Below are 24,683 nucleotides of genomic sequence, written 5' to 3'. Positions count from 1 at the left end.
AAGACATTATATTCTGTCTCATTCTGGGATATTCAATTGTATTTGTTTTTTCTTATATTTAAATATTTTACACACTTTAAAAAATTATGACGTATTTGTGTTGAATTTCTATATATACAAGGAAGAAGTTCACCACACTATGTGTCGTGACAGATATTGCTAATGTTGCACGCAACATTTCAAATCTATCGCTCATTTCACTCTCCAGAAGTCCTGTGGACAGGCAGACAGAAAGACAATCATACAAAAAAAGAAGTTGACATTTAAATGATGCATCATAGAAGTCATTAATGTAGAAAGGAATTTTCATGCTAAATTTAGTCTACACATGAAATTGTCCTCGTCATATTTTGCCATATTCAGATTTTTGTTCATTAAATTCAGTTTCATGTCAGTGTTTAAATAATAAAAGTCTACACACCAAATCACTACAAAATTATGTTCATGTGCTGTAATAGTAAGGCTACTGTGTCAATATGTCACATGTTACCTATGGTTACCATAAGGCCAATGTAAAAATATTCACTAATCCTCAGCTAAATCCCATGGAGAGACTTGCATCATCATCTAACTCAAGTGTTCCTAATATTAAAATAAAGCACCACCCACAATTTCAAGTCTATGGGTCAGTTAAGATATCATAGGGATACACAGACAGACAGACAGACATGACAAATTTATTGCCCCGTGAGCTTCACTATAAAGGTCAGCCAATTAAGGTCTTTTCAAATTACTTTACTAAGGCTACGGATGATATGGAATGTTACGTAAATGTATAACATACTGTTACAAAACAACATATTCACATGTCAATATAGATATTGATTTCTAAGTAATTGTTGTTGAATATACCATAGAACTAATCTGGACATAAATTAGTTTGTTTTACGTGTTTTTACACGTACCAGCAAGAGTTATTAACGTAAAACTGCCTTTGAGAAGCTGACACTGGTTGAGCTCGTTGGTGAAAACAACAACACTTATCTCAACTGATACCACACTCACTGTTATCACCCAGAGTGGGATCTTTCAGGGTTTTATTTTTAGCGAAAACACCCATCAACCAATCCAGTTTCATCTAGATCTCAATAAACATGTATATCGGAACAACCGAGATAGCCACTAGGACATTAATTAAATAAGAGTATAACAGTACAGTAGTTGAGTAGTTCTATTAGGTTTAGATAACGTAAGCTTTATAGATCAATTGAAATTATGAGACTAACACACCACAGAATGTATTTTGACCTCTTGAGAACCACGGAGGCAATACATTGATCAACAAAATGTAATAAAGGTGATTATGTTTATTACATTTTTGTCTATTAAACGGTGGTTATAGTTCAATGGTTATAACCTTATAAAATATCCCTTTGGCTCAGTAAGAAGAAATACACATTTGTCATGTGGCCGTCATCTCTAAATGTCAAAATAAAGATGCATCATTAATTAAGATTTTTAATTTTCACAATACTGATGGGCATTAACTCTTAATGATGGCATGTTAGTACAATCGTAATATTTTCAAACAAATAAAAACACTCCATAATCATGAAACCTTACAAGATAAAAATTGTTGTAAGCATAACATTTTTTATATAAATGTAGACTTGATTTAGTTATCAATTATCCGAAGTTACATTTGTAATTTTACATATCCGCTTACAACGGTTCAATTGTATACTTATATAATTTTAAACGGTCATCGTCTTGAAACCTTAAGAGCTATAGAAAATTAAATAAGAAGAAATGCTGTTGGCAATTTTATGAAAAGTGTAAAATTTTGATTTATGTTATTGAATACCTCAGACAAAATTTACTGCCCAAATGCGAATGACCGCCATCTTGAAACATTGTATTGGTTAACACTGACTAACAAACTTGACCAAACTATGCATAAATGTTGTGTCTGTACCAAGTTTAGTATGAATCTACTATGAACTACGGTACTTAATGTGTTCACATCTATTCCTGCAATGTTGTATACTACTTAAAAATTTGTATACCTGCTATCTGGAAATCTTACGAAATATAAAAAATAAATAAAAACATTATTGTACATTACCTGAGAATTCTATACCACTGCTTTGTTTTGGGCTATAATGAATAGTAACTTATTTATAATCATCCCTCTTCAAAACTTTCAACGGCCAAAATATTGAAACCTTAAGAGATATCAAAAAGTGAAAGAATAAAAGTTTTTTATAATTACCGTTAATACATTTACAAAATTTATCGTTTTTATCAATGTTAGGAATTTGTTAAATTACAGTTTTTGCTGGAATCAGAATGGCCCCCATTTTTAAACTTTTGTTTTTTTGTTTTTGTATTTTTAGACTGCTTAACAAACTCAACCAAGCTACGAGCAAATACTGCCTTTGTACCAAGTTTATTGATATTTTAAAAATTATGGCACTTATCGTGTTCACAAGCTCGTGTTATATTGTATAAGCCCAAACACACACCATTCAAACTAATTTGATACTGCTTCCAAAAAGTATTATGAATACATATTCAGCCTCTTTCTCCCCCAGCTAAACTGACCACACTACACACAAAGTAGCTATGGTGGGAAGGGTTGATTCAATGTAAATGTGAGTTAGGTAATACTGTTGCAGCGGCATTTTTTATTCATTATTACTAATGTAATTTAATGGTACTAATAACTATAAAGAACATAAACTATAATATAAATTTAAAATACTACTTAAAGGTATTTTTTTATTTCAAAATTAATTATAAGGCTGCTTTTTATTAACAAAATCCATGAGGGAATAGAAAAATCTGATAGAGATGTAATTTAGCATTCTATAACAATTTTAGTAAATTATAGAGACTTTTAAAGCCACGTAGACCAGAAGAGGAAAGGTGAATTGGTTAGTTTTTTGTAGTTAAATCCAAGATTTGTCTTTATACATTTGGCAAAACTTCATATGCTACAATACATGTCATTCACTTGGCTGTGCTGAAGACTTACAGAAGTATAGTTACAGTAGTACATCATAAATCTCACGAGATAAGTCATAATTTTCAGCCAATTAGTCGATATTTATCACGTTGGCTGACACTGATTTGACTTTTATTTGTGTATCTGATGGTTGATGGTGTGGCATGCTATAAAAATACTTGTGAAAAAGTTAATTGATATTTTTAAATCTCCAGATACCCTCTAATTTCGAAGCCCATCAGAATTGATTAATGTCTTTCTTAAGGAAAATTTCTTTGTTGATTTCATGAAAAACTGGTTTTTTAGCAAGCTGGCACTCGGGTCTCAGACTATAAACGGACCCAGCTTGAATTAATAAATATTTCTTCAGTGAATTAATTTCATTACATTTATTTTAGTTCAGCGTATTGTGAATTCAGTTTGAATTAAATTATTCAGTCCGAAACTTTTTTTATTACTAACATGTTAATTCTTTTACATTAGTGAAATTTTTAGATATAAAATCAGATTTGAATTTAAATTAGGCCAACGATTATCGCCACTGATTGACTAATACTGCATCTGTTTTAAGTTCGAATGTACTTTCATTGCCTGCAATCTGATCCAGACATTTTCAGAAACAACCATATCTCTCGTAAGATTACAGAAAGTAAACATACTGATTAGTTCACGTTATCCGTCGCAATATAGCAGATATGAATATCTATTGTACAACGTAGAACATGAGAAGGGTATTTTATAAATGTTAAAGAATCATTCCTTTTTCACCATAACCTTGGTACATCGCTCAATGTTTTGTCTACATTTTCAAAATGCCCTGTATTTATTACACAAGCTATTCAGAAAAATATATAACATAGAAACCTTGGTCAAACATATGCTGTTGGCTGTACGATTTTTTCCAGTGTCAGAACCATGGGGGTTGGAAATAGAAATTATAAACTCGTTAAGAAAAGGGGATTTTTAACTCACTTGGCTGACCCCAGTATTTCAAAATCTATTCAGAGATTTGACTTATGAATACCCCAAACCATGGAGAGACACAGGCAGATGAGATTTGTAAGCCTCTGTATTTTTATACAAGGAAGGTACAAATGGATTCATATTGGCCATAGGGGAATGTCTTCGCATCCAGATCAACCAGATCAGCGTCTTATAAAGTTTTTCTCTGTAAATAATTCTGAACGAGCAGGTTTTGGACTATGAGAGAAGGAGTTAGTTGATGTTAGAGTTCAGCCCCATTTCACCTTCTGAGCGTCTGAAACCTGCCACTGTCACAGCCTTGACTCCTGGAATCTGGAGACCACGTCTGTCTGAAGAGATCCAAAAAAGTTGGCAATGTAGATGTGGAATAAACTCTGCATCATTTCAACATCAGAAAGAGACATCTACACTAAAAAATCAAATGTAATCTAGAATCCCTTTTCCAACAGAGAACAACATTTTCCAATCCACACACCATCCGTGATTCAGCTATTAAAGAGATGGCGTTCAGTGAAAAAACATTAGATGTATACCAACAGTATCAGTTATACCCATGTCCTACAGGTAATATGTTGAAATGATGTAAGAACACTTTGGAAGATACCAAGTACTCATTTTATCATTGAAATATTCTTCTTGTGATGTAGCGAGGCTGTTTATCAATTGTTTATCTACGGAAAACAGCTTCAGAAGACAACACTGGACTGCACTAGTGTTGGCGCGAGAGAACTTTACTCGGCATACAATTACTAGAGAGTTATCAATCTCGACCGATATGTACGAGTAATTTTCCAACACTAGGTCTTGAAACAGATAAACAATTGAGATCTCGCAGTAAATCATCACTATTGCAAAACACCACTTTGAGGTCGGGTTCAAGTTGAACCGGTTCTTGATAAATTGAGTACGATAACATTATCGAGGGACTTTAACCCTACAGTGATAGGTTCCAGACTAACGTTACATTAGATGTAAAAATCTTTATGAACGTTCGAGGAAAAATAACGGTCTCAGATTTAAAAATTGTATTTTAAGTTTAAAAAATCAGACGAATAAACAATCTTGGAAATAAATCATTGTACGATTTTTAAGAAATTATGGAAGCAAAATGTCAATCTGAATAATGTGGTAGTTCCTCATTTCATTACAAACTAGAGTACTTGAATAGCACGAAATACAGGAAAAACCTTGTTCCCTTGAATACTATAAGTTGTATTTCGCCACTCCGACACTTTTGTTTTACTCTACAAGATGTCAAATGTTTTTTGCACTAAACAAGAATAAAATATGTTTTTCACAGCATTTTTTTTAATAGTTCACTTAAGATATTCACACTTTAGACTCGAATGTCAAATTTCATCAAAATGGTCATCTCTATATGGTCCAACTATCATGTTAAATTTTTAATATGTTTAATTAAAAATTTAAATTAAATTCTAAATAGGTTTTGACCTCAAATGTTTATAGTGATCAAGCTTGTACCGTTTTGTTATGAATCAAAAGTATATCTAAATTTTGAAAGTACCTAAATACAGATATGAACGTTGAACATTCTCTCTGCTTTTGAGGAAGGTTCCAAAAATACTTCTGGTACTTTGGTAAAATCCCAAGACCCTTTGGAAGAATTGTTCTTATAGCGGACCAAAAAGAAATCTACACTTTCCGACATTAGATCATGTTGGATGATCTGGCACATGATCTGAGGTTTGAAAAGTACTGATCGGAAATGTCCCTGGCCATCATTGTGGGCTTTGGTGGCGCACCAAGGATGTTCTTCTTCTTCCGCCAGATGTATGAAATGGCACCAATGGCCCCAGTGAGAAAAACTTGTAAAAATAGAGGCCTCCGGAAAACACCAATGTAATGGATTGGGACCATCCCAGATATACGGGTACATAGCTTGTTGATGTTCATGTAAACAAACATGAATAATTGTTTAGTAGAAGTTGTGTTTGCTTAGTTTTTTTTTTTATTGTTATGTCATGAACATACCCCACTCCGAGGATGAATGAATCTTATTAGGCAATGATTATGAAGATTCAGACTTTGAAAATGCTATGGTATATATTTATTTTCTTCATTATTTTTTCTAAACTATAATGAAAAATACCTAAATAGTTTTCAACCACAAAAACCACGTAGTTATAAGAAATTCTTTTATATGGCTACATATGCATTATATATTATAGAAAAGTTTTATAGGTAATAAGAAATATTAGAACTCAACTTGTAAATAATTTAATTGTGAAGTAGAAGATGAAAACCAACATTAATTACAACATTCCTGACTAAAACTACAATGATTTCAATAGAATGCTGTTTATTTTGGTCATTATTTTGCCAGGCTTCAAACAACATCCAGGCCAATGGGTTAAACAGAACGGAATAAGCTTTATTGCAGCATACAAAAACAAAAAAACAATACCTTATTTTGTAATCTAAATAGTCAAATCAAACTTTAGAAATGGACTATTACAATACGCAGGAACAAAATCAATTTGACTTAAATAATTACTTCTTGAGAAAAAACAACTAAACACGAACAAACTGTTTATAAACATTCACATGATTGATAACAAACCAGGTTAGATTGTGTAATCATAAAAGTTACAGAAGAGGATCAAGTCTAATTATTAGTAACAGATCATTATAGAAAAAGAAAACTACACTGCAATTATGACATAACCAGTTCAATTAGCACAATGCTCAATTCTTACACTACAATGCTATCATTTCGTTATGCACAGGCAATTTAGCCAAATGTGATCAACTCCAACAATTAATTAAAATGTTATTTAATATACTATTACCAACTAAAATACTATGTCCACTACATGATTTTACAGTTTCTCAGAACTCGCTATCACCAAATTCTAAAACAGTTGTACAATTAATAAATAGGACTTCATTTGGAAAACTAGAATCTCTTTTTATACCATCAGTACACATAATTAAAGTGGCCAATAGGTGAAAAGATGAAAACAAGTGATAGGAAGGACGCACAACATCAACTCAACATGGACAATTTTTAAAGTTCATCCAATGTGACAGAGGAACAACTACTATTGACAACCCACACACATACCACATCCACAAAGTGTGCGAATGGCTGGTGGTGCTCACAGCTACAAAATTATTGGAAAACAAGATTTTTAAAGTTTTTAGATATATCTCTCTTACAAATAATACATGTTACATTAAATTAAGATATTTATTTTCATGGACAATCGTTTTCCTGTAGCACAAAAAGAATATAATTCATTCCATCAAAGTTCAAAACTTTGAATAACATTATTTTAAAACATATATCTTCTCATTGCACATTGGTGGAACAATTTGTGAACCAAAAATGTAACTGGGATAACTGAACTTCTCTGAGCTTAGCCTTTTAAGAGGGACATTTAATGGTTAAAATGTACTTTGTCTTTACACATTTAACATTTTTAGGCTGAAGGAAGAAAATATTTTAAACCCCAGGAAATTATAATAAAGAGATCTCATTAAAACAGATAAAACTTGTTTTATGAAAAATTTTATTAATTTGTATTAATTTCTTAAAATTTTAAACTACAAGACACTCTAAAATAAGGTTGAAAACCACTTATTCACAACGATGCTTTAAAATAGAATTAATTAAATGAAACCGAAAAAAAAAAACATTGACATAAGCAATGGCAACTGTGAATCACTGTTAACTTTGGCTCAGCTTGCCACTCTATTTATACCGACTCATTACAGGTTCTGATAATCTTATGCTATGTTAACACTTCTCCGGGAGCAATGAACAGCTGGTGGTTATTATCTTTTTGTGTTTTATCAATTAAAAGATTTAATCTTAGTTTATAAAACCGAATTGTCAGGAAATATGCTAAACTTTTTAACTAGTATTTCCTACATGTTAATAAAACGGGTTTACTTACTATTTCAATAATTCTTACACATTTAAGTTAAACACAGTCTTTATAGGCAAAGGATGTTCAACAAGCTTGATAGAGAGGCTCTAACAGACATTCTAATTTGCGTGTTTCCCAGTATTTTTAGCTGGTGTTGCCGACAATTCAATAGCTAAATTATAGTTAATGGAGTAGAATATTCCTGGGATCAAATATGGTTGTTGATTCTATTACACGTTAGAAGTACACCACACCACGTGTCGAAACAGGTTTTGCAGAGGTTGCATGCAAAATTTCAAATGTATAGTGATTATCGTTCTCGAGATGTCCTGCGGACAGATAGGCAAAAAGACGACGATCATACAAAGAAAAAGTTGACACAAAACTTACACATCATGAACTTATTCATGCAGAAATGAAGTTTCATGCTAAATATAAAAAGTCTACATATGACATCTTCCCCAACATCTTATCACATGATACCTTCAGAATTTTGTTCATTAAATTAGATTTCATTCAGCATTTAAATACTAAAAGTTTACACACTAAGTCATTATAAAATTATGTGCAATGTGTTGGGCTAGTTGGGCTACATGTTTAATATGACACATATTTAAATCTCTTATGGGTGTATTGAGTTTGATTAAAAATTTAATTATTCTGCAATCATGGTTACCTATAAGTCGATGTAAAAATATTCGCTAATGCTCAACCAAATCTTAAGTAGTGACATGCACCACCATCGAACTCGAATGTTCCTAATATGGAAATAACACTTCATGTACAATTTCAAGTATATAGGTCAGTTCGCTCTCAAGATATCGTGCAGACAGACAGAAATTAAATTTGTCCAACCCAACGAGAGTGATAGGCTTCGCTAAAGCTCAGACAAGTAAAGGGTTAGTTTATTTAAAAAGAATTCCAAAGCAAACCTGTTATCTTCATTTCTCAATAATCACCGCAATTTGGATTATTCTTCCCTCCAAAAAAGTTTACATTTGTCAGTTACAGCCATTCCTACCTAGTTCGACATTCTAATATTGTTGAATTGATGCAATACTACTGCTTAGGAACTGAAGAGCTCCACAGATTATAGCCCCCTTTTTTTGTAGAAACTTTATATCTTCCAAGTGGTAGAAACTGTGTCTCCTTAGCATACGCTTCTAAATCTTGTAAAAACTGACGATCAATGGGTTTGACTCCCGTGCTCCGAAACCACTTCGAAGAGACGAAGAATGCTATTTCCCAGGTACTAGTTAGCTCTCACCATGTTTTACTATAATGTAACACTGAGTATTAATACTAAAATTTGGATAATACTAAAGTTGGCAAAAATAATATTGGAAGCTGCTTATTTGAGAACTCAGTTGAAAAATGAGACCAGCGGTGTCGGCTACATTTTAGGTAGGACAAATGAACAGCTCTCCAAAATTTATCAATCAGAAAAGAAACTCTAGTCATTTATTTTAAATAAAGTTTGGGTCTACCAACAAGCTGTTAAGAATAGACTATTTCTTTTACTAATTTGTCTTCTGATTGGGTAACAGAAAAAATTTATCTGTTCATTTTAATTCAGTTATATTTGAATAATCGATACTATTCTGGGTGTAACAAAAAATACAAAATTGCTTTACTACCAGAGAATAACATATTAAAATATAGCAGTTGAATAAAAGAATGTAGAGGGGAAATTCCACTTGTGAGAAGTCATTTCAGTTGTGAGTCACCTTACACAGTATTCTTATCCAGGGCTTTTTCCTCTATTCCCTTTCCTACTCCTGTATCATTCAGTTACTAAACTATAATACCCAGGATAAAGAATGATTGGAAGGATTTGAATTCAAATATGAATGAGAAGAATTTAAATCTGGTCTGAATATCCAAGTACAGGAAAGTTTTTCTCAAGGCCAACAGAGGTATTTTCTGATACATATAAAGCAGAATATAAATTATGCAACACAGTCAGAGAACTCGAATGAAAATTTCTGTGTTATAGAAGTCTCCCAATGTTTTCTGTTCTTGAAAGATTTTATAACATTCATTTAGCATGTTGCATCTTTTTTTCAGCACTAAAAGTATGGATAAGTTTTTCTAATGTTTCTCACGGATGAAATATCTTCTAATTTTGTTTCTTTTATAAAATAAGGTATAGGAAAATGTTGATTCATATTTTATTCCCTATCCTGCCACCCTTCAGATGAAAGAACACTGAAAGTAAACCTGATTTTGTATCTTGCTCATTCAAAAATTCCACGGGATTAAAAGAAAATTGTATGGAATTGTGAGACCACCACAAGAAACTTGCATTTGAACCTAACTCCACAGCTAGGGTTTGGAAGAGGATATTTTAAAATCTAACATCAGATGACTTTAGATTTAAGAGATAAACAACTTTTTGGAGGCAGTATTGGATTTGGTATTTCTTGACTTGCAATTTTAGTGCTCACAAAAATTTGTTTAAAGTTCCACTCCCATTTTGGACTGTATTCCAAGTATTCTCAATCAACATACATCACAAAAAAATGTTTATATTAATTTTATAAAAATTATAAATTAAAATATTATAAGGGGAGAATGCTTATTTTTAGCTTATATACATTTTCATCAACCTATTATTTTAGCCTATACGCAGTAATTACCGCAAATCATTTGAATAATCCATTATTCCTATTTAATTGTTCAAATACATGTTTGTTCCTTAAATTAAAACAAATGTTTGATCTTCTTAGTTAACCAGCCAGAGTGTTTTTCCCATTGTTTTAATTATCACATTAAACCTCCATTGAGAGCTACATGTATTGAAATAATATCTAGTTTTAGTCTATAAGAACAGTATTAAACATTTAAATATTTTAAAATGAGACATACTATGCAAGGAATAAAAATGTTTAAAAGTTTAGTATTGTATTGTGGGATGTAAATCAATATTTTTGCCAGTACAGCAGTATCTTGACTCTCATACTCAATAAAACCTCTTCTACAACAATAGGTGATTAAGACACGCTTTAAAACTAAGTAATTAGCCAACGTATCTGATTCTGAACTTCGGAACTCCATACACTTTTATTTTATCCTTTCAGCATGAAACTTTTCCAAATATCGGCAGCTAAGGATCAAAATTTTAAAATTTGATGACACTTGGGATACAAGTATTTCTGAAGAAAAGGTTTGAAATAGTGATGATGAGAATTAATTCCTAAATAACCTTGAGAGAGACTTGTCCAAGCCAAATTAATTTAAGAGTTTATAATGTAGAGAACCAAATGCCATTACATTTTGCATGTATAATCACATTATCTAGGAATGTTCTCAATTTGAGAACAGTTTTGTTCTTTAACGTTAAAGATTACCTAAATCTAAGGAAGTCTTTCCTTTTGTCAATATAAAATTTTGCGTTAAGTAAATAATAATAAACCGATACAACAGAGTATCAAAGGATCCCCGTGAATGTAACAAAAGTTATTGCTCAGACGGATGGACTGCCATCCATTACATTTTACTACAGTATCTCTACGGTCTTTCTAAAAGAGTTATCACAAAGGCTGACTACTATTTCATCCTAAAATCAGTTCTTCCTTGGACTACGAGCAACCTATGTACCAAGTTTCAAGTCTTTCAAGAGTTGACAGACAGATGGGCGAAACGACTTTAACACGTTCACAAATTAATGCTGTTGTGTACCCAATTGGATACACAACGGACTTTTCGTAAAAAGCGTTGTGTGGTAGATGGAGTACACCTTGCTATGCATCTCATTATTGAGATTTTTGTTTTGTTTGCCTGTCTTGGTGGTTTGTTAAATGTGATCCTGCACTTTGTGTACACCCTCAGACACATGATTCCTTAACTTTTAAGAGAGATAAATCTTTTAGGTAAGTTAATTTTTTAGGTACCTTTTGGGTTCATGGAGAAACATTGAAAAAAACAATGAAATAATTTTGTTGAGCAAAACTGCGAAGCCTACATACATTTTTGCTATAGTAAGACCTTAAATGCTTAAAAAAGCAGTTACGGCCACTATTAATGAAAAATTCAACACAAATAAATGTCCAGAAATAAGCCATCGTTGTCAACATGTTAAGAAGGCTTGCTGGATGCTTAGTAGTAAATTACTCTAGTAATAGAATAGAGAATTCATGTTATTTCAAAGGTGCTATTACGTTTTCCATTTCCAAAGATCTGAACGCCAACCCACTTGCATTTAAGTTGGATATTCAAAAATCCAAAAGTGGTTCTAGATGAAAAGAAATCAAGAAAGATAACATACAATTGTCAAAGGATAATTTAATTTTGTTGTAAGTTTATGAGATAGGGATTTATTTAAATAACAATCACTCTCAATTTATAGTAAACCTTGTGATGTCATTTTAATAAGTACATGACTATAATACACCTATTATCCTGTGGTAAAATGTGTACAAGACAACAGTAACAGCTTGGAGCTCTTTTCAGTAATGTATGGTAGCTAAAAACAGTCAACTATTTTACTACCAATGCTTGATTATTCAGATGTTAAAAAACTGTGCACAAACTGCCAGCATAAGAAAAATTACAAACGGTAATCCCGTTACCAGGCATCGGTTACTTGTTTTGCCTAAGAAACAAATGTACGTTTAGTAATCAGAGGTATTAAAACCAAACAAAACTACTCTCATAAGATTAACATTGAAACTAGTCACCTATAGGGTAGACCCATATAGTCAGAATTATTTCAAATTCACAAAAGGCAAATCTAGAGCAAAATAGTTTTCAACTGACACCAAATATGTATAAGAAATAATAACTTTAGACACCCAAAATTGCTGTACAAAAATAACGAAATTTTTGTAATAATACAGATAGATTTGAAGTCACTTCACCAGTAATTTAAAACATGTCATGTCCATAATTAAACACTTTATACATAAATAAATCAACACAATGCAGTATCACAGGATCCGACAGAATATAATGAAAGTCTTTACCAAACTGCTTTTCAATAATACAAGTGCATTTCTAAATTATAAAATCAGACCAAATAATTATATTCATGAAACACAATTTGTTTCAGCATAAAACTCTTAATATTGAAAATAAATTAATATTTATGTTTTAGTTATCTTTTATATAACACTGATAACGAATACAAGTGCATTTTAAATTTACAAATGCATGGGACAGAAATTTCTTTGTGAGAACTATTTACTATGTCGTTTACATGTGAATTTTAAAATTGGGCACAAAAATGGGCACAACACGTTATTTAAACAGGTACTGAATGTTCACATTTTTTTTAATAATTTGGAGAAAATATCGAGGAAAATTTTCCATGTTCTGTATCAAGTTAGACCGAAAAAAATTCCAAAAGGGAATCCTATTTCCTATGTTAAACATTGTTTCCAATACTAATTTCGTTTAAAACAAAAGCAAGCAAATTCTGTATTCATTCATGAATAATAATACTGACAAAAAGTTTAGTAAAACTGAAAAATGTCCAAAACTGGACTGCCAGCTAGAAGATGTGTCTAGTAAAAGGCATTTCAGTATGGGAATACATAGTAAGAAAATTTTCTGGCACTAAAAGGGTTAATACGGTTAATTATCTTTACCTCTCCTAAAATCTGTATAAAAATTGTATTCGTTTTACTCACATTATCAGGTAGTGCTCTAGAATAATCAACTTGCCACTTAATACAGGTATGATTATTCATCATCTGTGAAGTCAATACTAATTTATTGTTCTTATTACTTGTATTAATACCTTATCAGTTGTTGCTTTATATCTTTCAAAATAATGAATCAACACTGTTTTCAATATTTTTTTCAAACAACAGTTGTGGAAATAAGGAATGACTCTGATTAAAATAGATGCAAAAAATTAATGAAGAAATTAACATTTAGACTGTAAAAAGTAACAGCTGAATGCTGACCAAGTAATAGCACAACAAATTAGTAGCTACTTTACAAAGTTCTGCAAATTACGGCTAGAAGAGTGTTGACATATATCATGTTCACTGCCTCAAACTACAGCAGTGGACTGTTAAAAAGTTCACAAAAATAGTCACTGCGCCGCTTGTTAGCCAGCGTGTTAATTAAGTGGCACTTTCGGACGGTCTTCACAAAATTATATACTTGTCACATATATTTCTAATTACGTTTCTAATACGTAATTTTATCGTAATAAAGATAATTACATAATACATGATATACTATATTTCATTAAGTTCTTCAATACTTTTTAATAGATAAAAGCACCTTCCCAAAATGTTACTTAAAATAAAAACATCTTTGAGCTATTCTTGGTTTAATGTTTGTAATTGACAATGTATAATTTGATAGATAATACGATACTGTACATTTGCTATTATTATATATATAAAACTATAATTATATAATCTATTTTAATTATTAATTATACGTTTTATCATATAGCAAATATCCTAAGTTCTATTATCTTTGAGCTAGTTTTGCTCAAATATACTACAAATCTAACTGTTTAGTTACAGAATGACTAACTTTTTAAATTGATACTATCAGGAGGTCATGATTAAAGAATGTTGAACAAAAGTGTTTGGTAATGAAATATGATCTCAATAAAAAATATGACCTCATAAAAAATATGATATCAATAAAAAATATGATCTGAAACTTTATGTGAGACCAAAAGGGAGTGTAGGAAGAGCTTAGTTGTACTTCTCACTTTTTACACACTTTTGTTGTTCTGCAATACGGATTTAAAGGAACTAATTTATAGGTTAGCCTCATACTTTATTCCTTGGATTTAAATCATATAAAGTTTTCATTTGACAGTTTTAAATTATTCTTTAGCTGAGTTATTAGCTTCAGTGGTGTAACTATGAGGGTGATAGAAACCCCACCCTCATTCCAAGAAACATTTTTAAAATTTGTAAATCAACGATCTAATTTGTTTGAAGTACAACATGTAATGTTTTTTCTTTGAATTAAACCTGTCTAAATTTTTTTAAATTTATATTTGTTCATATTATTCCATATCACCCGGTGTGGTGTATTCTTCAATTAGATTCAAGAACCCCCTCCCCATCAAAGTCAGGTCCTACTCCGCCATTGGTTACCTTTAGAAGATCTTTTAGACAATTCCCAGACAATATAAATGTTAAAAATACCTATGTTGTAAAGATTTAAAAGATTAAAAAAGACACAGCTAGAGGGCTATATTACTACTACAAAAATCAATAACAAGAGCTTATTTTAAGTTGCTTACCTGCAGCACAGACAAGACTTCGTCTGTACTACTAGCCATAAGCTCATTCTTTCCCTACCCCAATGTCTATCGTCATGGTCTTTCAGAAGGATTCCACTCGTTAAGAATCAATGAAGACAAGATTAAAAGTAAAAACAAAAGATAAGTCTAAAAAACTTAGATAAGTCTTAGCCATAGTCATACTCAAACCATTTTATTCCATAATATGCACAAGGTACAAAGAATACTGTCACTAAAATAAAACTAAATTGTAAAACTTCAACATTATTCACGACTTGATCCATAATTGTTTACGCCTAACTTGCATATTTTTAATTTTTGTAATAGTGATGGACACAGTTAAAAATAATTTAATTTTTCTTGTTCCTAACAACACCGACCTTGAATTTTGGGTAATACCCACAGTAATATTCTCATTAAGGTATATACCCTTGAGTGATCAAAGTTATTTACATTTTGGGATTGGGTTTTTCGATACAAAATATGAGTAGATGAGCAAAACTGTGTACATAGCGCTAAACTTAGAATTCGGCTTGGTCAATATAGGAAGGCATTCCCTGAAAGATGACTCTTCTGGCTGATGATAGTTGTGTCACTCAATTGATCCCAAAGTGGTTAAGTTTGCTATATTTACTAAAACAATCTAAGTGTTCCATCTTTTTCTTACAAAATAGTACAACTGGCCCATCATTCTAGATAATGACACTTATGTAAAACGGAAACATTACAAAATGTTTGCTATTTAGGTTTAGATCAATGTAGATTGTAGAGGCTTCTATAATTGCAGTATTGTATTGTATTGTGTACACCTTATAACAATAATTGGTGATATCAGAGGACGTGACAGAAATGTTACTATGTCACATGATAAAATGTCGTGATTGTAGTCAGTTTGTGTTTATGAATTTGAAATTTCCTTGTTACATTAGAACAATGTAAAAATGTTCAAATTTTATTTTACCTTTAACCTTTTAACTCAAAATCAATAGAGCTGTTCCTTGAGCCAAGAGGAACATGTGTACCAATTTCAAGTCCACAGTACCTTTTTATCAAGAGTTATTGTACAGACAGACTGACAAACAACGACATGATTTTAAGAAGACCCTATTGGATCCTTAATAAGGTTATATTATTCTGTTACACACTCTCACATAATAAAAGGTATATCCCAGAACTGTCAGATATCCAGATGATCCATCAAATGATGCAGAAATCTATATAAAAAGATGCTGAATATAAGAATAGAATATTTATGTTGCTGAAAAATAAGGTGATCCACATAATAGACCCAAGTTACTCGAAACTTTCAAACATTTTTTTAGTTTTATGTAGTGAATTAAGAGCAAAGTAGAAGAGATGCTGTTATCAATTATTTTTTCAAACTTACTAAGCAAATAAAAGTATAGCTGTATAACAGTGCATCTAGCACCAAAATAGGTGGCAAAATGAAAATGTTAAGTACCATTTGTAGAAAGTGGAAAATAGGTTTACACACAAAGTGCTATATGCTTTTTCATACTGTACTTTTATACAATGTTATATTTTTAAATATAACAACTTTTTAACTATATGTTATTTTTATTTAATTGTAACGTACAGAAGAACTTTGTATATCAGGATTTCCAGATTACCCAAATTGATTGTTGGGTGAGAAAAAATGTACTGATATTCTGATAAGGTTTTTAAATATCGGTCAAAATTACAGTAAATTATTGAACGTTAACTAAAGTAATTAAAGTACATAATTAATTTATTATGGAATATAGTACAGTATAACTAACTATAAATAAAAATTTGAGCTAGGAACTGCTTTTAGGAAAAATATTAAATAAAATCTCTTCTGGAATTTTGTTTTAAAAATAAATGTAATTTTTTACAACGTTAAGACATTGAAAACAATACACTTCTCTCTAAATAAAGTAACATACCTGTATAGCCTTATGGTGTTACTGTCAATAGAGCTACTACTAAAACAAACCTAGACAAAATTTTTATTGCAAAAAAAAAACCAATTCGTATTATGCTCGAACTTAAGTGGGATGACTCTGTGGGGGATGCTTTTGTTGATCTTGGCAACATGATATTTATGGCTTGTATATTTATCAAACTATTTTACATTTCAAGGTAAGCCAAGAATAATTAATTACAGAAGTCAACACAAATCATCATCATTATTATAACACTCGAAATTGTTCCTTTGTATAACAAACAAACCAAATTTTGAAAAAAAAAAAACCAACCTATATTGGACAATATTTTCTTATCAAAATTACCAAACATTATAAAAAAAGAAGATAGTAAATATTTTTGTAAAGAAACTAAAAATACATCTTACAAGTCACCCTTTTTATAGCACTGATGAGTTTTTGATGAAGTTAAATTAAGATGTGTGCTTAGTCCTGTTTCAATGTCTTGTCTAGTATAAAAAAAAATAATAATATCTAATTATGTAATATTAGTTTTATTGACACTACTCCTGTACAAATGTATAAACATTGGAATAAAGATATTTTCGAGCCGTCTCCAAACATGCAGTTCATTATGTTGCATAAGTAAATAAAAAGTAGACTACTGCTTGTGCTTTTGTTATCGTTATGAATTGTCGTACAGTGAATTGTCGTACAGTGAATATGGCTACAGGAAATGTAGTGGAAGGAAGGGTGTAGGTTAAGTTCTCATCTCTCAATGATTAGTCTCACTGTTTAGTGCAGTAGTTAGACTGTGAATTACTGAAACTACGCAACAAGATAACTCAGTCCTGAAAAGTTGATATCTAAGACGCATTTATATATGGGTTCTAGATAACAGATGAAGACGTCCTTGCAGTGGCAACATCAGGAGGCAGAGAGCAAAGTGGTGGGGGAAGAAGGGCATGTAATAGTTAGAATTCCAGTTATAGAGATCTAAAGTTGGTCACCTCAGAAAGAAACTGATCAGTACATTTACGTTAGTTCCCATCAATTGACCATATACCTGCCATTAAGTTTAGCCACAACTTTACTTCAGAAAAATTGCGACAACAACAGAAGGCATCAATGGTCTAATACCGTATCTCGGTATTGATCAGGATTAATATGCCAGATGGCTAATTATGTAAGTGGTGCCACCTCCGGCTTGCCTCTGATCCTAATACACTTACAAACAAAATTAATAACCTGATTGCGGTTGGATCAACATGCTCTCGTCAATTTCTAGACTTCAATCTGGAATTTATATAAAACTTCAGAGAATTTTGGTCGAACCAACCAAAAATACTAAATGAGCGGCATTACAACCTAGTGACAATCAAGCTTGGAAGCACCTAATTAGGAATCACCAAAACCGGTAAATCTATTTATAGATTGTTCACCTCCCATCACTCTATAGTAGAATTACTGTTGAACTCCGATCCTCTATGATTCGTTAACACTGATTAAAAGTGATTATTATCATTAATAGAGTCAACTCGACCAGGACAATAAATTTGGATTCTGTATTGGTAAGGTGTCCAAACATCCTGAAAAACCTATATTGTTCCGGTTTATTACCATGGCATACTCTCTAGGAAAATTGCCTCAGGAAACTCAAAATCCAAGAATTTAGTATTTAAATAGGTTTTAACTAATTTTTACCAAGCTGAGTTTTACCAGGTTTCTTTGATTTTTCTGCAGTTTAACTGCACTGTTTCATTGCGATTTTTTATCAATAAACATGTTGACTAGCACCATCTGCTATCAAAGCTCTCATAATCATCACATTCCCGTAAAAACAGTGTGTTGTTGAGATCGTTATGTCAGTCAGATTAGTAAATTCCAAGGTCTTGGAACATTTTTTTGAAAAAAATATTATAATTATATTTATAAATAAAACATATATTGTAATTGAATTAATATATTAGAGTGGTTTTTTCCATCCTATGAACTATCAAGGCAATTGGCCAGAAGAGGGGCAGGGGTTTACAAATTTGGAGGTGTCCCGGTACACTCAGAATGATTTGGTCATTGAATGTATTACAAACCAGTTTATCAGAACAATAAGAGACGAATTAAATAGATGGGAAATGGCATTACATTTTAAAATGTTAATAAGCTGTCTATTTATAAGTGTACATTTATTTTTGTTGTCTTGGAGTTCACGCTTAGAATGAAAAGTTACAAGGTCTTCATTTAAAGGTGGCTACCACAATTAATTTAAAAAGGATTTAAAAATGAAATTTAAGAGTAACCAGTAAGAGCCGAGGCCATTTTGTGCAAACAATGAGACTAGGAATGGAAATATACTATGGAATGTTATTATGCTATATAAGTAGATTTAGATTATGTTTCGTAAATATGTTACTAGTAGTAACAAAGTTACAGATAACCTTTACAAGTGCACATGTGGTCTGAGCTTGAATTTGGGTACTATCTCGAGAGTATTTTTCTTTTTCTTGCTAGAAGTGTAGGGTGGCACCTAAACCCGCACTGATGGTCAGAGGCATTTCCGTTCGGTACTTTCTCGACCTCAAATCACAACCCAGATTGTCCAATTCTCCGACATCACACCAATTTGCACAATCTAGGACATGATATGAGATCAGGAAAGTACTGGTCATTAGCACGGGCTTCAGTGGACGCCATCCCGCACTTCTGGCAAAAAAAGAAAAACATCCTTCGAGGCAGCAGTACCGACAAATTTTAATCAAATTTTAAAAGTTTAGATCAAATGAGCACTTGTAAAGATTATCTTTAACTTTTTATATTTATAATATAAAAATATGTATAGCCTAAAAACAAATAGTACATAAGGATTGAGTAGTGCCCAATAATTAATTTGTATAGTGAAATTTTGAATTAATCCGTTTATAACTTTATCAGTCTAATGTTACATTATAGTACAGTAAATTTCTTTATACTAACCAAGGTAACAGATTACTGGAACGTAATACGTCATCACGTTATTTTTAATAGGTTATTGACAGAGGTATCTGATCCGGAGGTCACTATTTTTTTAACAGTTTTTGTTACCAATGGCCTACATAAACTACATTATTAAAAAGAACAGACTTTATTTGTTACTATGCAAATCTAAACAGGTTTAGATAGGGTTACATAAATATGGTGCTAGTAGTAACAAAGTTAAAAATAATTTTTACAAGCACTCGCGTAATCTGAGCTTGAATTTCGGTACCATCTTGAGGAATGTTTTTTTTGCCAGAAGTGCAGGGTGGTGCCAAGAACTTTCCTGACCTCAGATCATTTCTCGAATCGTTTAACTATCTCCAACAAAAGATTGTGTTAGCCTAGGCGATCTGAAGTCATGTAAGTACTAATCGGAAATGCCCTATGTTCGTATGTATAGCCCTTGATTATGAATCCTTCTGAGGATCAAGGCCTGTAACAAGTAGTAGATAGAGTGCTGCCATCTCGCCGACACTATCATAATGACATGCAATTTTTCAGTAAGTCAAATAAAGTCTGTTCTTTCTAATAATGTATTTTTGTAGTTACTCTGTAACCAAAACTGTTAAAAATTAGTAGTCTCCAGATAATATCAAAGTACCTTAACAAACAACAGTATTTCCATCTCTAGCGGCCATTACTCAAATACCATACACGATTTAACTTTGTTTGAGTTAATTTCCAAGACTTAAATAAGCGGCCTACACTCGTTATTCGATTGCTAGTCTCGAATGGTTCGGTTGTGTTCATCTGAAGGATAATTCGATATTACAATTTATTTAACTAATCATATGATTACAACTTATTAGTTATAGTAATTTTAATGTAAACAATAAACAACAAGAAGTTACTAGGTAATATTCTGAGACTTTGAAAATGGCGATAAATACAAAGAAAATATGCAAGATATTTCTCACAAGTGACGAGATTTGTTTAAGTACCTTCATGACAGTACATTAAATAAATAAATAAACATGTGGGTTTGGCTCCTGATAACACATGGGAAGAATTCCTTCCTCCATTTCACACAAAAACAGTTACTTATTAATATCGAGCTGAGCTAGTTATAAATATTGTAAAGTTTCACTGATATTTATGTCTAGGCCATACTTGGTTTTGTTGTTTTGTAATGTTATTGTAAAATTTGTGTATTAAAAATTGTTAATGTACGAGATTCTTCTTGTTACGGTAATTTATTATAACTCTTATTGTGTACGATTTTTACATACGTCGAAGTTGGATAATATATCGAATTGGGGTAGGGTACAATAAGCAGACCCGGATCCGCTTATCGTACCCTACCCACCAGCCCTTATGAGTTTGAAGGTTGTTGATTAGTAGCCTATTAATGATATCATAAATCGTGATTACTAAAAATTGATTATTTTAGGGGTAGCCTACCCGTTAATAAAGTTAAGCTGCCATGAAAAACTGAAGAACTGCATAATCCCATGAACAAAAATTAATAATAGGTTTTTAATCCAGAGTTTGGTGTAATTTTGAAAAGGATACAAAAATAAAGATTGAGGTTGGAGCAAAATTTCATTTAGAGACCTTACAGGTTTGAAGATTATTACAGAATTGGGGTAGGGTACGATAAGCGGACCCGGTTTTTTATATTGAAGAATGTAACCATCGATACCTAATATTCGCATCTCAAATCCTAGACTATCAATCGATATAAAAGTATCTAGAGTCCTATATGAATACTAATTTAATATTTACAGTGGTCAAACAAATTGTTATAACCAAAATTAGGAAAACTGAAGACGACCATATTTGCTACTCTCACAGTTACAGTTGTTTCTTTCCCACAAATTTCACATAATGGGTTTTTCGGTACGAATAGGTACAACATGTTGAAGCCACGAAAAACATATCTTATTTCAAAGCAATGTGGTGTAGTTTTCTAAAATTGACTGCTATTTTTAATAATCAATTAGGCTAATGTTAATTATGTAAAATTGAAATATTACCTTACGTGTATTATTTGAAAGTGTTTACAGCTGTTGATATAGATTATTTAAGTTAATTATTCAAAATAATTAATCAGATTGATTATATCGATGGTTATGATTAAATAAGGTATCAATTTACAATAACGTGACCATGGAAAGGTATGTTCATTTTTTTCCCCTGAAAACTACAATTTTTCCTGAAAACAATAGTGAAGAAAAAATTTGTCGGCAACGAAAATCAAAGGAGTTACGATTTTTTGAAATCCTCTGAAAACTCTGTTTTTGACAGTACCTCTGGCAATTTTACTGAAATGATGCTGACTAGTACGTTAATCCTGTCAACGATGCCTGCCCGCTGCGCAGTGCTGCGCACTGCTTGCTCTTTTAGAAAAAAAATTAACTCGAGCTTGCAAAAGTCGAATCCCAGATCACGTGATGCCCCTGATCCTTAACCCTCCAAGTGTTGTTCGACAAAATTTTGTCGGTTATTTTCCATCCTTAACGCAATAATGCCCGAAAGGCATCAATATAATACAATAATATACTTTCCCCCCAGTTTATATGCACCTGTGATAATAATACTTGGCTATAAATGCCCAACCCATGAAAAAAAGTACATTTTTCATGGTCACGCTATTGTAAATAAATACCTTAAATAATATCCTTTGCCAATTTCGATATAAAAAACCGGGTCCGCTTATCGTACCCTACCCCAGAATTGTAAAACAACCTGTGCAATCATAGTAAACATTGACCTTCAAGTTATTATAAAATTAGTTATACACACTTGATATGAATAGCTTTCTAGGTGTTAAACTCACTTACCTGTATGCAAGAGACATGCACTGGAAAAGTTTAGTTAGTGATGTTTCAATTGAAATATGTTGAACATTTGTTTTGGTTCTTTGAACCCAGTTTATGGTTGAACCTGATAAACTATTTTCACTTGATGGATTTAAAATAACACCACCAGATGAATTTTTTTGCTTTGCAAATTCTGAATTACTTTCGTACACATCTTCCTCTTCTTCTTCAATGTTTGACACCATAAAATGTCCTGAGTGAATTATTTCCTTCTCAGGGGGTATCTTTGACAATAACCTATCACTTGCCTCAATCAAGCCCATATTTTGAGCCATGATTGTCATAATATGCCTTTGTTTCAACCCAAAATCACTGCACTGCATTTAATCACTTAATAAAGTTAACTTTACACATCAAACATACACAAAAATATGAACAAATAATTAACACATTTTCAAAATAAAGGCTTGCTTATTATTGTTCTTTCAGTAGCACTAAACTAAGTACATGGTCATTGGTCACAAATTTTATCAGCTGGTATGTAGCCATATTTACAATTACATGACGTAAACAAAGTTTGCTACGTGTTTTGAAAAAAAGTGATAAGAGGCTCACTAGTCACTGTAAGTAATGTAGCACTTTGGATTACATAGAATAAAAAAGAGCATATATTGGTTTTAAAATATGTATAACTTTGGGAAATGCTTTGAATAATTAAAAAGTAATTTAATTCAGTATTCATTCTAATGTTTAATATGAACTTTTATTAAAAACTCGAGCTTTAAGATGAGTCGAATAATGAAAAACACAAAAATAGTTGATATTTCTTTCTTAACTTATACATTTAGGCCAATTTTGATACTTGACATTATTCTATGTCGTTACTAATTAAAAAAAGTCATGATATAAAAAGTAAGTGCGTTCAAACGATGTCCTCGCTAAATATTAATGTTATTTTGCCAAATACGACTTTCAAACCGTACACATTTATTTTACTCTGGTCATATATTTGTAGGGTTATGTTGGCAGTATATGGATGGAACAATTAAAGCCTATATTCAAGGACTTGGCAAACGCTGCCCCGCAGATGGTTACATGGTTCAACTAAAAATGCTGCAGAGTCGCTAAATAGCGTAATATGTAAGGGGTGCCAAAAAGCACTTTTGTGTGAAAAAGTACACATGAATTAGGTGTCTATGAAGGCATAGATTAATACAACCAAGAAAACATAATAAATGTAAGATTCGGAAGAAAATAGGAATTTGTCCTGGAATGAACTGCAATGAGCTTATGAAGATATTGTAAAAAAAATGGAAGAAAATCGTTGGCTAAAAGGAAAAATGAGTATTATTACGAAAAGCAGGAGAACCCATTATATGGTCCAAGAATGTAGTTATTTATAGAAATAATAATGGAGGTTCCACATTAGCGAAGGCAATGTTTAAAGATGATCTTGGTTCCCCAAATTCTACAGCAGCATTAGTAGTGATATCATATCCTTTCAGTATATCAGTACATATAGTCTTTCAATAACAAGTAATTTGATTTATATGTAGATTATGCATTTATATATATATATATATATATATATATATATATATATATATATATATATATATATATATATATATATGCATAATCCGGATTTCCGGATACAATTGCTTTAAATAATACTTTGGGTATTACTGCTTATTATGTACCACAACATGTTGTAAAAGAGGCTAAATTTATTTGACAATTTTTTAAGTTTCTTAGATAAACAAACTCTGGGGAGATGGCCAGTTTTAGAGCAACCTTTACAGATACCATCTTTTGCAGGACAATCATCTCTTTAAATGTGTTTTGACCATCCACAAAAGTAACAATTCTGTTGGGAACTGTGTGCTGATACAGCAGCAGTAGTAGAATTGTATTTTTGAGTTCCTAGTTTGTCTGTAGGAATCTTTAAAGCTCTAT

The 24,683-nt window shown here is 31.6% G+C and overlaps 1 protein-coding gene across 2 annotated transcripts in view; it reads right to left on the bottom strand.

The window, feature by feature from the left end:
• The window catches only part of LOC124368177 (MLX-interacting protein), a 134,988-nt gene extending 111,716 nt beyond the window's left edge, over positions 1–23,272 (bottom strand). For both annotated transcript variants that reach the window (XM_046825452.1, XM_046825454.1), the window contains exon 1: positions 22,749–23,272. In XM_046825452.1, the coding sequence (XP_046681408.1) occupies positions 22,749–23,110 (362 nt within the window). In that variant the 5' untranslated portion in view covers positions 23,111–23,272. The remainder of the gene's footprint in view (positions 1–22,748) is intronic.
• Between the last annotated feature and the right edge of the window lie 1,411 nt (positions 23,273–24,683).

Source organism: Homalodisca vitripennis, chromosome 8, assembly GCF_021130785.1.
Source record: "Homalodisca vitripennis isolate AUS2020 chromosome 8, UT_GWSS_2.1, whole genome shotgun sequence".
Taxonomy (NCBI): domain Eukaryota; kingdom Metazoa; phylum Arthropoda; class Insecta; order Hemiptera; family Cicadellidae; genus Homalodisca; species Homalodisca vitripennis.
The sequence above is the reverse complement of the archived record's forward strand: the minus strand, read 5'-3'. Positions and strand labels throughout refer to the sequence as shown.